This window comes from Pituophis catenifer, unplaced genomic scaffold, assembly GCF_029215685.1.
Source record: "Pituophis catenifer annectens isolate HBS135680 unplaced genomic scaffold, rPitCat1.0.hap2 SCAF_1, whole genome shotgun sequence".
NCBI lineage: Eukaryota > Metazoa > Chordata > Lepidosauria > Squamata > Colubridae > Pituophis > Pituophis catenifer.
The window spans coordinates 45,553,723-45,568,092 of NW_027256881.1; the positions used below are offsets into that span (position 1 = coordinate 45,553,723).

The 14,370-nt window shown below is 37.6% G+C and overlaps 1 protein-coding gene across 1 annotated transcript in view; it reads right to left on the minus strand.

Annotated features, from left to right (window-relative positions):
• Positions 1–14,370, minus strand: part of KCNH1 (potassium voltage-gated channel subfamily H member 1) — a 212,660-nt gene that overhangs the window by 138,126 nt on the left and 60,164 nt on the right. Inside the window, exon 7 of the mRNA XM_070948671.1 lies at positions 11,769–12,195. Within this exon, the coding sequence (XP_070804772.1) occupies positions 11,769–12,195 (427 nt within the window). The remainder of the gene's footprint in view (positions 1–11,768; positions 12,196–14,370) is intronic.

Consider the following 14,370-nt stretch of genomic DNA (forward strand, 5'->3'; position numbering starts at 1 on the left):
AGCAGTATTGTTTCCAGACCTGATGCTTTGGTGCTCTGTGAACTGTGAACTGTTAGCCACAAGCTGTTTAGTTCTTTATTTATAGTTCAACCCCAGCTCACACCCTTGGAGTGACATGTAAGATCAAGAGAGGCTGATAGCAAGAATTGCACTGTATCAGGCAAATGTTAGCTGTCAGAAACAAATCAACTGCAACAATAACAAAAAGAACCCCTTTTTTTGAGAACCCCTCCACACAACTCCACATTTGGACACTCAGTATGATTTCAGCATGGATTTGGCAAGCACCTGCAGAAAACTCCCTTTATACTCCCTTCTTGACCTTGTCTGCAAAATTAATCTGAAATCACTTGAACAGCACCCTGTAATGTTCTGCATTTCTCTCTTCCTGAGAAGAACTGCCCCGTTGCTCAACCCTCTTCAGTGTTGCATCTTATTTTGACTTGCGAATAAAAAAGAAACAGCGAGTAGATCACCTTTCCTCTCAAGGGATTTATGTATCTCATAAGAAGTAGAAAGAACAAATTATCACTCGTTTTTTTCTTCTTACTGAGAAGCTTTGGACAAATCTATAGTTCAATCTAATATCAGCTTTTTCCTTAGAGATCTTAATTTTCATGGTAACAGCCATGAAATACTCCACAAAAAAGTGCTCACAATCAGGGGGAAGTGTGGTTCATACATAACCAACGTTTTTTTTATCATCCTCACCCTATTTTTCCTGGATTTTTTTAACTGTCTCAACTGAGGGAGCATTCTTGAGAAGTTGACCAATTGCAATTACATAGGTTATATACTGACCATTCATCAAATTAAGGTATTTTCCATTAAATGGATTTGGGATATATTTTTTCTCATGGGCAATACAACAGTAAATGGTCTTTATCAATTTTTGAGATGGAGTGAGATGCACTCTGAAATGTTGTGTCTCTTGCATCAACAATACAGCATGACAATCTGAATTATTCCCCATGATATTGTTTCATAGGAGTCTCATAAGGGCTATAACCCCTTTTTAAGGAAAAATCAATTCTGTCCTGAATGTCTGCTCTCCTCACAAGCACTTCTAACAATGAATTGTCTGTGCTTTTCAAAAGATGCTCTAAAAGAATATTCCAGTTTGTCAGCACAAGCACATTTCTGTCTGCAAAAATCTGTGTTTGATTTCATATTTCTATTTCCATCATCGTTATTCACAATAAATGGGAAGAAAGACTGCAATGGCTAAGTATATATGCTACATATTAAAAAAAAAATAATTGTCAGTACTTTAGAAGTTTAAATTCCTGACAATAGATTTCAGTGTGAAATCATGGAAAGCTGCTGCCCAAGTAAATAATATGCTAGACGGACCAATAATCTGACTTGATAAATGCAGCCTCTTGAACACTTATATTTTAAAATCAAGTTCCAAGTTTCATGACTTGCATAAACTTAATTTTGCATCAAATACAAACTAATGATCAAAACCCAATGCGTATTCCATTTAAAATCTCAAAATTCTCTTCCAATTGCTTTAATCTGGTGCTGAAAGGAGAACAAAAGGAATCGTTCCTGGATGTATTGGACTTCAGTCCTCAGAATTGTAGCTGATGTTTACTTCTAGAGCAGGAGTGTCAAACTCAAGGCCCATGGGCCAGATCCAGCTTATGGGGTACTTAGATCTGGCCCATGGAGCCACCCTGGAAACAGAAAAGGACCGGCCTATAGTGAAAATGGAGTGCACAGCCCTCCCGAGCTCTGTTTTCACTTGCAGAGGGTTGCAGGAGACCATTGCAGGCAAAAACGGAGATTGGGAGCCCATTTTTGCAGGCAGAGTGCTCGGGCCACCACAGGCACCCCTGAGACAAGTGACATTGAGCTGGCCACGCCCACCATGACCACGCCCACCATGGCCCCCAAGGTCAAATACAACCCTGATGTGGCCCTCCATGAAATCGAGTTTGACACCCCTGTTCTAGAGGTATAAACCATAATTTTTAAATCATTGTTGCTGAATAAGCCATAGTAGCCTAGTTTACACATCATGCTAAGACACAATGGGTCAATTCATGCATCATTTTATTTACTGATTTAATTTATATAGCTAATTGTGCCAAGTTAAAACCAATCAAAACCCATTACTGGGTGAAGCTGGTCTATATTCCTTCCAAAAATTGAGTTTTTCACAGCCACTACACATTGCACCCTTTAAAAGCAATACCTAACACAATGAAATATAACATGATTTATTTATTTCAGATATTAGATAGCATCAACATCACCTTCTACAAAATCTTTAGCATAAACTCTGAAATATTTCTTTTTTAAAAATCTATTAAGTTAATGGTGCTTTTAGTCTTGATTATCTGGCAAGCCCCCTTTTTCCATTCTTATTTACCCTCAAAAAAGCAGCAGGTTTCAGAACAACCCCTCTCTGAAAAACAGTCCAACAGGAAAAAAAAAATTACATGGCTCTTGTCAGAGACGAGAATTTAATTAGATGTAATTCAAATCCTAATGAGGTTAATTGCAGCATGCCAGCATCAACAATTATCTCAGAGCTGCCAACCTTGTGCATCCAGCAGTTGCAATGCTTACAATTAACTGCACACTGCTTTCAGTCCTCTGGCAAAATCCAGGAAAGATCAAACACTTTTCTCCAATAATTAGGCAGGGTCAGCAAAGTCAAGAAAGTCTGGTAAATTAAAAGCAAGAAAGAGAAAAAGATGAAAGAAAAATGGCCAGGTTGGCAACCTGAGATGAAAATGCCAGCAACAAAATAGCCAATTTTCCTTCCTTCCTTCCTTCCTTCCTTCCTTCCTTCCTTCCTTCCTTCCTTCCTTCCTTCCCTGTCTGTCTTGCATGGGTACAAGTTTCTACTTTCACCTGTAAACTTCCTCCCTAAACTCATATTTTTGTCTTTGAAACTCAAGATCACTGTTTCCCGGCCATTCACATTTTGGTCTCACCTGGACCCCACAACTAGAAAAGTTAGGCCTGATGTTGGTTCTGCAATCTCTTTCTCAGCCTGGCCCTGTGCCTTTGACAGCTGGCAGTCATTAGTCCATGAAACCTGAGCATCTCACTACTAACCCCTTGGAATTCTATCAACAGTGTTATCAATATCAGAGTAATAGCCAAGCCTGATATTCTTCTTCTCCTCCACCTGAGATTCATTAAATGCACAGCTGGGCCCTGGACCACAATCTGGACAAGTCAAAACTTGGGAAACTGAAATTAAAATTAAACAGCAATCAGTAGAAGGTAGCAAATCAGAACTAAAGCTTAAAACAAATCAAATTCCAGCACAATATGTCAAAGAACACCTTGATGCAAAATAATACACTTCTTATCCCAAAGGACCAGTAGCCAGCCCTAGTGTGGAATCTGAAATGTTATTTGCTAAGAATCTGTAGGTAGTCCTTTATGCTTCACTGAAAAGATGTAGTTTCCCCATACATCAGACAAAAGGGTGGTTCAGCAGTTCTTACGATGGATGGATTGTCTTTACTTGAAAATAAAAGTTATGGGTGAAGAAATCATGCTTAGGACTGTGTGTACAACCCATCATTTTCCTGCTTCACAATCCAAGTGCAAATTACCCCCCTCCCCAATTTTATGCTTCCACAGGGGAACCTTCCATTCATACTTGATAGCTATTCAGAAGGCTTGTATTTCACCATGGACATTCAGGACTTTGAGAAGATGAGAAAAAGATCTGCAGCTTCAGTCCTTACAGCTATAGTTATTTTAGTTCAAGATTTCAGATGCATGTTTTTTTGACTTGAGACCAGCTTTCTTATACCTCCATTCTGAAGCAGGGAGAAAATCCACATTCTTTCCATTTCAGCCTTTGCAAGTAGAAGCCTTATAAATGACTTGCCTTCCCAGTTTATTTTTCAGTGGAAAACTCTGGGAGCCTTAACAAAACATTTCTATGTAGCAATGTATCTAAGTAGACATGAGGTTTCTGCAAAAGCAAGGTTAGCAGTAGGACTACAAATGCAAAGAAAAACCCAGCTCTTTAGAGAAGGCCTGAGCTAGCAAAGGTAAAAAGAAAGAGAAGACAACAAGCAGTTACAGTAGCTATAGGTACTATACAGATTGGGACACATCCTCCTGGAGAAAACATATCTATGTGATTGCTAAATCAACACTAACCTGATGTTACATAATCAATCATGTTAATAAGCATGTATAATGAATAGGTTCAGTAGAAGGGTGAAATCCAGCAGGTTCTGACAGGTTCTGGAGAACCAGTAGTGGAAAATTTGAGCAGTTCGGAGAACTGGTAGCGGAAATTTTGAGTAGTTCTGAGAACCAGCAAATACCACCTCTGGCTGGCCCCAGAGTGGGATGAGAATGGAGATTTTGCAATATCCTTCCCCCAGGGGTGGGGAGGGAATGAGGATTTTGCAGTATTCTTCCCCTGGAGTGGGGTGGGAATGGAGATTTTGCAGTATCCTTCCCCTGCCATGCCCACTAAGCCACATCCACACCATGCCCACCAAGCCACACCCACAGAACCAGTAGTAAAAAAAATTGGATTTCACCACTGTTCAGTAGTCTCCACATGGTATATTGTATGAATCCAGAAATTTTTTATAAAGGCCACACTTGGAATACTGCATCCAGTTTTGGTTTCCCCAATGTAAAAAAGAGGTTGAGACTCTAGAAAGAGTGTAGAGAATAGCAGCAAAGATGATTAGGGGACTGGAGGCTAAATATATAAAGAACGGTTGCAGGGATTGGGTATGCCTAATTTAATGAATAGAAAGACTAAAGGTGATGTGATAGCAGTGTTCCAATATCTAAGGGGTTGCCACAAAGAAGAGGGAATCAACCTGTTCTCCAAAGCACCTGAAGGCAGGACAAGAAGCGATGGATAGAAACTAATCAAGGAGAGAAACAACCTAGAACTAAGGATAGGGTCCTGGCAGTTAGAACAATTAATAATTGGAAACTTGCCTCCAGAAGTTCCAACACTAGAAGTTTTTAAGAAAAGATTGGACAACCATTTGTCTGAAATGTTATAGGGTTTCCTGCTTGAAGATGGGGTTGGACTAGAAGACCTCCAAGGTCCCTTCCAACTGTTATTTTGTTAAACCATGATTTATCTCTTAGAGTATTGTATTAATTCAGTAATAGTGTTTTATTTAATAAATCATAATTAAAACAGATATGGCTAAGCACAATGAATAAATCCATTAATAATGTCATTAACATTAGCCTGGTTATTTACTCTACTATGCTGCTCATGTCATTTTGTTCAGCAGAATTTATTATCACATAAGAAAACACGGATTGTACCTTAGCCTGGAGTCACAATCATCCATTCACTCATCAGTCCTGCTCACTCACTGCAACTGCCTGGTCTTATAGACTGGCAAAATATAATTAAGATTTTCCCAAAGTTAATGCTGCTTTAATTTTCTTCTTTCTGCTTCCTGTTCCCTTATAGAGAAACTGAATGGGTCCTTCATGAGTCTAACTAGGCTTAAGTTTTGTCATTCACTATTATTTGCCCCATTTCTTCAGTACTAACAATATATGAATATATTATGTGATTCATATATTATATGAATTCAGATTAAGCATACTTTTTAAATGACATGCTATTCTGTTTTCATCCAGCACATGCATGCCTGTATAACTCTACAACCAGTGGTGGGATTCAAGTAATTTAACAACCGGTTCTCTGCCCTAATGATTTCTTCCAACAACCAGTTGCCAAACTGCTCAGAAAATTAACAACCGGTTCTCCCGAAGTGGTGCGAACTGGCTGAATCCCACCACTGTCTACAGCTAGTGTGTGATGATTACACATAAGGTGGATGCACTATATTTTTATTACATTACAGAATTGGGCAAATGAAGGCAGAGGAATTATCTTATCCCTCTAAATTTTTGGAACCCTGGGAGAGGAGGTACCATCCATATCTCTGGGGGAATAGGCAGGGACCATTATAGAGAAGGCACTCTTCCTTGGTGCCATAAAATGACAACATTTAATAAAAAGGAGTCGAAGCACATCTACTTTTCTGAATTTATTGGGCAGCCAGAAATAATTGGATCTAGGCAGTTTCTCAGGTATACAGCCCTATGCCATGAAGAGCTTTAAAGGTAATGGCCAGCATTTTGACTCACTGCACATACAAAAACCAATTTGCAACCAGTGCAGCTCATGTAACAGTGGTGACACATGGACATACCAGAAGCTGTCTGCATTTTGTACTTTGGGATGCTCTTCAAGGGCAGTTCCTTCTAGAGTGCACAGCAATATTCCAATCATGAGGTGACTGGTGCATGAGCAACCATCTATAGGTTGCTGCTTTCCTGGTTTAGGAAAGGGCACAGCTGGTACAGAAGATGAACCTGTACAAAAACCTTCCTGGCCACAGCTAGCACTTATTCTCCCAGCAGAAGCTGCAAAGGAATCTCAAAGTGCATACCAGTCTTAAATGGAGAAGTGTTTTTCCATTCAAGATCAACAATGAAAACAATCCTGATTGGGGGGTGGGGGTGGGATACAGCCACTAAGTCTTATCAGGACTGAGCCAAAGTCTGTTGTGCTGCATCCAGAACCAAACAACCACTGAGGTAAGAAGCAAACCACTGCAACACAGTGCCTCCCGCTCCCAACCACTGCAGCTGGTCCAGAAGTATATCATGGTCAATGATATTGAAAGCCACTAAGAAAACATGGAGCCTCAAGGTAGATACTCCACCCCCATCCTAGTTCTGGTAAAGTTCATCTACAAGTACAACCAATGCTGTCTCCATATTACATGTGTGTGTGTGTGTGTGTGCGTGTGTGTGCGTGTACGTGAATTCAATATGCAGATATTATAAACCTCTTATTTCTTACTATTTTTATGAGAAGCTTGATTATTTTTTGCAGAGCTCTGTGATAATTAACTGCTAACAAACAACTGCTAAGGAGCTCTGGTGGTGCAGCAGACTAAAGCACTGTTATTAACTGTTATTAACATCAAGCTGCCTGCAATTACTGCAAGTTCAAATCCCACGATGCTCAAGGTTGACTCAGCCTTTCATCCTTTCTAAGGTAGGTAAAATGAGGACCCAGATTGTGGGGGCAATAAGCTGACTTTGTATAAAATATACAAAAGTATGATGGCTATTGCTTAACGCATTGTAAGCCACCCTGAGTCTCCGGAGAAGGGCGGCATATAAATCAAATTTAAAAAAAATAATTAAAAAAAAAACAAATAACAAAATTAAAGTTGAAAAGTTAGTCATTTTTGGCTGTTGCATTCTTTCTCACTTCTAAACTGTAATATTTGACAAAAATGCATTTTCCTGTTGGTCTCCCATTTTTACTTTAGTTGTGAACATTTTAAGATAAATATGAAATGAAACACATCGGTAATTGGGAAAGTAAGATAAACCATAAATACTCAGTTATTCTGAATAAATGTGAAAAATGCAACTGCTTACTTTTTGGCTTGTATTCAATAATATCAAAGAACTGTGCATTTGAGTACAGCCTCTCATTTCTCCTGTTTCAATGGAATATCTGCAAGGTGTCAAGTGGACTGAGGGATTTTTCTGTAACTGAAGTAAGGAAAGACTTCAGTTACAGAAAAATCTCCAGTTCACTTAATATCTGTTTATTTAGTTAAGTGATATAGAAAGTTAACATCACAAAAAAATGCATCATTCTAAGAAATCACAGCCTTTTGAGATTGTATAGATTGCATGCAATCAATGGTAGCAATACTATACAACACACCTGATTTGGCCAAATATACCAAAATTAAAATATCCTGAATCATGGACCTCATCAATCTCTGCCTCACTGCCTACTTTCAGTTTGATGGACAAATATAACAACAAATCAGAAGAATACCCAAGGTATCACCACTCTTAAGTCTCATAGTAGAGACTGTAATGTAGAGTCTAAAAACTATAGCACCCACACATATACAACCAAAAATATTGATCTGGTATGTAGATGAAACAACTAGAGAAGACATATGAAACAATTGACAACATCTTCAAAGGAATAAAATTTACAAGGGAAGAGATGAACATCAATACACTAACTTTCCTGGATATCTTCATCAGCAGTGGTGGGCTGCAACTAGTTTAACAACCGGTTCTGTGAGCAAGCACTTTGTGTACATGCGCCTAACATGCTTGCGTGCAGTGTTTAAAATACAGCAATTTGAAGCTCAGCTGATTACCTTCTTAGGCAGCTCTGGTAAGTAGAACAGTGGAGGCGTGGAAATCAGCTGTGCAGCGCAAATCAGCTGAGCCAGAAAGAAGGAAATATAGGACAGGATAGGGCAGGGGTGGGTGAGTGGGCGGAGCCAGCTGATTGTCAGAACTACCGATTCGCCTGAACCTATCCGAACCGGCAGCAGCCCACCACTGGAAACAATGGTTAATGCAAGTCTATGAAAAACAACCAACACAACCAAGTGGTTCACTATGAACGTAACAAACCAACCTCCCACAAGAGGCGATCTGTAAGAACATTATTCACATGTCCCTCTCTGAGGGAGATGGGCGGAAAAGAAGTATGAAATATAATAAAATAAATAAATAAATTGCACTGCAGCACCCAGGTCACCTATCCAATCTCTTCCAACAAAAATGGATACCCATGCAATTTTATAAAAAAGTGCTGCCTGTTCAACCCACCATAGCACAATCAGCCAATCCTATGAAAAGGATAATAGCACCATACATCAAAAATATATCAGAAACAACCAACAGTCTATTACAGCCACACAATATCACCATAGCACACAAATACCTTTAGTAAACCAAAAGACCAAATTGCTAAAGGAAAAAAAAAGAGTCATTTACGACATAAAGTGCACAGCTGCTATGTAGGACAAACAAGCAGAAAATCAGCAGAGCACATCGACTGAACACCGACTAGCAGTCAGAAGATGTAATGAAAGCTCCTTAATTTCATAACACATGCACAGATTAAACCATAATTTCAGTTGGGAAATTGTGAGCACCCCAGGCCAAGCTAAATCCAAATTGGATTTGGGGAATTCCTTGAAGCTTGGCATTCAGATAAACCAATCCTCAACAGACACAGAGAGATAAGCTGTATTTATTTGCCATTCAAAAAAGACAATAAAAAAAAAACCTAACAAGGAAACAAAAAGACCAGAACATATTATCTCCAGCAGCAACACCCAGATAAGCAGGAATTCACAACACTAGACCAAATAATCAAGCAGAAAACAATACCCTAATCAAAGAACTACCAAAGAGAAAACCACATCCTTATCAACACAGGCAGTGCAAGCTACTGTATATAAAGAGGGAGCAAAACCCACAATCACCAATACTAACGATGTTACCTAGTTGAGTAATGAAACATCTGGAAGCAAACAACCAAACTCTGGAAGACACCAAGGGCTCCATTGTATAAAAATGTATTGAACTTCAGTAAAAAAAAAAAAAAAAAAAATTCTAAGAAATGATAATACAGCACTACATAAACTGGTCAGTACTCTGTTAAGATTCCTACAACTTTCATAAAATATTGGAACCAATACAGCCTTCAATTCAAAAACTCTTACAGCATTATAGGACAGATATGGACCACTACAGATTTAAGTTAAGCATTTTTAGTTTCAGTGATCTAGAAATTTTCCACAAGTTTTTTTTTATTCTGCTCCAGTACTGAAGAATCTTAAGCATCAAATTAATTTTCAGCATAAGTTCTTTCATGATATCTCTAGCATTATCTGCTAATACCCCCTTTTCTCTCTTAGTGAGTCATGAGCTTCATCTTTCAAACTAGCGTACGCAGATAGCCTTTTACTGCATTTGCAATGAATGAGGGAAAACACTTAAATAATTTTTTATTAACAGGATACATCTACTGTTTTGCACACTAGACAAAGGGAACTTGTTTTCATAGTAAATGCTATAATTTGCATTCATCACAACTATTCCCTTCATATTCCCCCCCAGCCATCGAAATGTTTCCTCAACAGACGATGGATTATGTGAGTTACTCTGGCCACACATATTAAATGCTTTGAAGTTTTTGATTCAGTTTTATGCCCATTTATTTAAATTCTATAAAAAACCATCTTGAATAATATACAAAAATGTATATTATTAGTTAAGTGCCTTGATTTCATTGGAAATATTTTATGTGATATTATTGTATTTGATTTTCTGCTAGATGATCCCTGAACAAAAACAACTAACCATACTGGAATTGCACAAACAATAGAACTTCACTGGACTTCAGTGAATTATTTGAGAGTTGTGTTATTTCTCTTGTCAATGCTGATTAAAAGACTGGAGTTGATACTGTAAGGGGTTGTCAGACATAGAACACTGCTACAGAAAATTGAAAAGGTCAGGATAATTATGAATTAAAGCAAACACACTTAATTGTGACAGATGTGTGCCTTGCTGTTTTATATGCGGCACTATTTGTTGAACAGATTATTGCGTACTTCCCAGGGCACAATACAGCAACCAACAGCCCAGAATTTCTACTGCTACCACAATCTGTTTTAACAGGACAATTTGGGCATTTGTATTTAATATTTTTTAATGAAAAATTCTCCCTTCTGGGCATACATTTCCACCACCACTATCATTTCAAATAAGATAATATACTAGTGCACTAAATGTTTGCACTTATAGATTTCTTTAACAATATTTAAGGACATTTACTATAAATTAATGCCAGTAAATTAAGACTGTCCCAATACATTTAGAACTCACTCCAATTAAAATATTTGATACCTACAAAAGCCTTTGTATCCTTGCCAGTATAAACTCAATTAACAAATTTACTGTTCTTTCAGGAAACCCCATACAGTATGTGTCTGAGGAGATTGCTTCATGGTATATAGGGAGCCTTCAGTGCCATCATGGGCATGATTAATTCTAACATCTGTTCACCAGACCTTTTTATCATATAAAGCCATATTTCCTGCTATTTCAGCAGGAAATAAATGCTGATGGAAAGTGGTTACTAGAATTAATTCTACAATATTCCAAAGTCAACTTACCCTTGTTCCAATCTATCCTCTCACTATTTGCTGAATTCTTACTAAATTCACATTTAGAGCTGTAAATTCACATTTACAGTTGTAATCAACTGTCAGCTTGCCACATGGTAGGTCACAGATGTAAAACATAAACAAATTATCTGCTTGTTCCCCCCTTGATCATCATCTTTATATAAACATATAAAATTGGACCATTCTGTATTGGCCCTAGAGCTCTCCAAAACCATGCCCAGCCATAGGGACGCCTGCCTATTTGACTGGCCCACCCCAGGAAGCTACAATGCAGTTTCAGAGGAAGCTTGGGTTTTTTTTCCTAAAACTCTGCTACACAGCTCAGTCTTGTCACAGCTTGGAATGAACAGGTGACTAAGCAGATAACTGAGGCCATGGAATGAATTGTTCCTCATTACTTTCCTTTTGGTTGCAAAATATGGTGCATTCATCATGCAGCCAAGTAAAATATTGATGTTTAACTTCTCCTTGTTTGTTATAAAAATAAATTGGGGAGGAAATCTGATTTATCATGGAGAGCTGATAGTCAAAAATGATTCCTTCAGCTTATGGAAGTGAATAAGATCCTGGGGGAAGGGAAAGGGAAAATTTAAATATTTCCTATAATTCCAATGTCTTGTTATTCCAGGGAATTCCCCCAGCAGACTTGGGAGAGAGGACCAGAGGGATCTGTGAAAAGTTAGTGCAGTTTACAGAAAATCATACGTTTCGAAAGACTAAATTAAAAATTAATACATTGATACTTACAGCCAATCATCATCATAGCAACAGCAAAAATCTTCTCTCCATCTGTCGTTGGTGCAATGTTCCCAAATCCAACACTTGTCAGACTAGTCATTGTAAAATATAATGAAGAGATATAAACAGAATCCTTGCTTGGTCCGCCTTCCCATTTTCCAGTTGTTGTGTTCAATTGATAAGGCGATCCTATGGATTCCCCTAGCTGGTAGAGCCAGCTTTCATTTCGTATTGTGTTTTTATCCTCATTGATAACTTCATAGTCCCCAATACTGTACCAAATGCAGGCCAGCCAATGGGCTGCAAGACCAAAGACACACACCAAAAGAACCAAGACAGCCGCTCCATATTCAATATAGTGATCCAATTTTCGAGCCACACGACCCAGTCGAAGCAGCCTGACTACTTTAAGGGAACTGAACAGACTACTGATGCCCTAAAGGAACAAAGCAAAACAACCCATTAGTATTTAGTATTATTTTATCATGTAATATTTTTGTGAAGAATAAGTTGATTACATATTTACATAGGTTCAAAGTCCCACTACAATTGCAAAATTAAATTTATGGAGACCAAATAAGTAGTTTACCTAAAGTCAGCTTTATTTTTGATACATCCTATAAGTGAGAATGATGAAGAGTTAGATCCCAAATGTCAGAAAATTAGATTGATTAGTTTTAGTAAATCTGACATGTCTTAATTTCCTTGGCAATTAAATTGCTTCAGTTGTTTCAGCAGAATTTAAGAAGAATTTGTATTGGGACACAAGATGCTGAATAATTATGCAGTTATGTAGTCAACGTTGTTCTACAAATAATGGATTTATCCTCCTATTAGGATCTCCTATGTCCCTTTTCAATTTTGAAAACATCCTAAAATATCCTAAAAAATTTAAGGATTTATTTAATAAGAAGTTTCTTTGATTACTTTATCATAAAACATATTCCTCAATTTCTCTTAGAAATAGCTTTCAACAAAAACTATGATCTACTCTTAAAATACATTTGATTTCACTGAATCAAGATAATTTCATAATAAAAATCACTAATGATACGTTAGCCTTCTGCAACCTAGTATACCTGTACTCTCCAGCTATTTTGCATAATAAATCTCATTATTTCTAAGCAGCACTTTCACTGTACATGCAAACTGATGGTTGATGCCCGATTGAAGAAGTCTGCTTTATGTCCTTATAATCAATAATTTGCACATTAAAGGAAGACAATGCTATTTGGACTAATTGAAATTACTTCCTCACCATATTTCAAAATACAGTATACTTCTGCCAAAAAAACAACAGTCTAACAATTTCAATTAAATGATTAAAGCAAGTTTAACAAAAGGAACAACAAATTAAGTATATAAAGTAGTTTCAATGATGCCAGCAATTATTTGAACAAAATTCCTTTCTGAGTTTTTTTTATCAGCCCTTTTTTAATTTAGATGAAATGGGATTTGGCAAACAAAAATAGAACTGACTGAGCACTTTTAAGAAATCATCATTGTCTTCATTAATTATTTTTAAAGAAATATATGCCACAGAATCAAAAATTCTTTAGACTATTTAATACATCACTAAAATATATGAATTAGAAGCATCTATATATATTTCTATACATACCTATGAAAAAGTAAATTCCCCTGTGACCCATGAGACATATTTTGCAATGGCACTATAACCTCAAACAGACAGAAACACACACACACTTCACACAATATATGAAAAATGTTATAACAGCAATTCAATCTAACATATCAACAAGAACATTTTTCAAAGTTTCCCTTCTGCAAATGCTTATTCTACTTTCACCTTATTGTTAAATTCAACATAGGGTGGATCTGTGCTAAAATTCTATCTAGGGTCCACATGGGGCTCCCCTTCGAAAACATTCAGAAGCTATAGCTAGTACAGTATGTTGGTCATTCCAGGAGAAGGAGCTTGCTGTGAACTCCTGTCGGTCAAGGAATTTCAGCTCAAGAACAGCTTTTTCCAGTATGGTCCCAAACCGGTTGAACATTCTGACACCAGAGGTGAGATCTACCTCCACCCTTCTGGCCTTCCAGAAAGGTCTTAAAAGCTGGTTTTTCACTGGATGTGGTTGACAGGGTAGGAAGACCTCACCATCCCCTTGGTTTTAGTTCTTATTTAAGTCTTCCTAGTTTTAACTGTTTTTAGGTTCATCTTTTTACTATTTTTAAGCCACCCAAAGTCACCTTATTAGTGAAATGGGTACAGTCCCTAAAGTCAGCCAAAAATGTGCTAAACAACATTGGCTTAAAGCAATGCTGCATGCATTAATTGTGGTACTGAAGCGAAATAGGGCTACACAAGGTTTGTGCAAATCGAGTCTTTCTTTTTCCGTGCCCCAATTAGGATTCAGAGAAAAAGTCATTCAAAACAGCCCAAGGAGATAATACATGCAACTGCATAAAAGCTATCACTGACAATAAAACAAAAATGTTTAACAGCATTTCTCAAGCTAAAAAAAAGTCAGGACACCTCTTGAGGAAGAAGTTTGCAACTGAAGAGCTACCCAGAGTAGGGCTTTCCATGTTCCACCAATTTAATCTTTCATAGTGGTAGGTCACATGGAGGTGTGAAAGGTAGTTG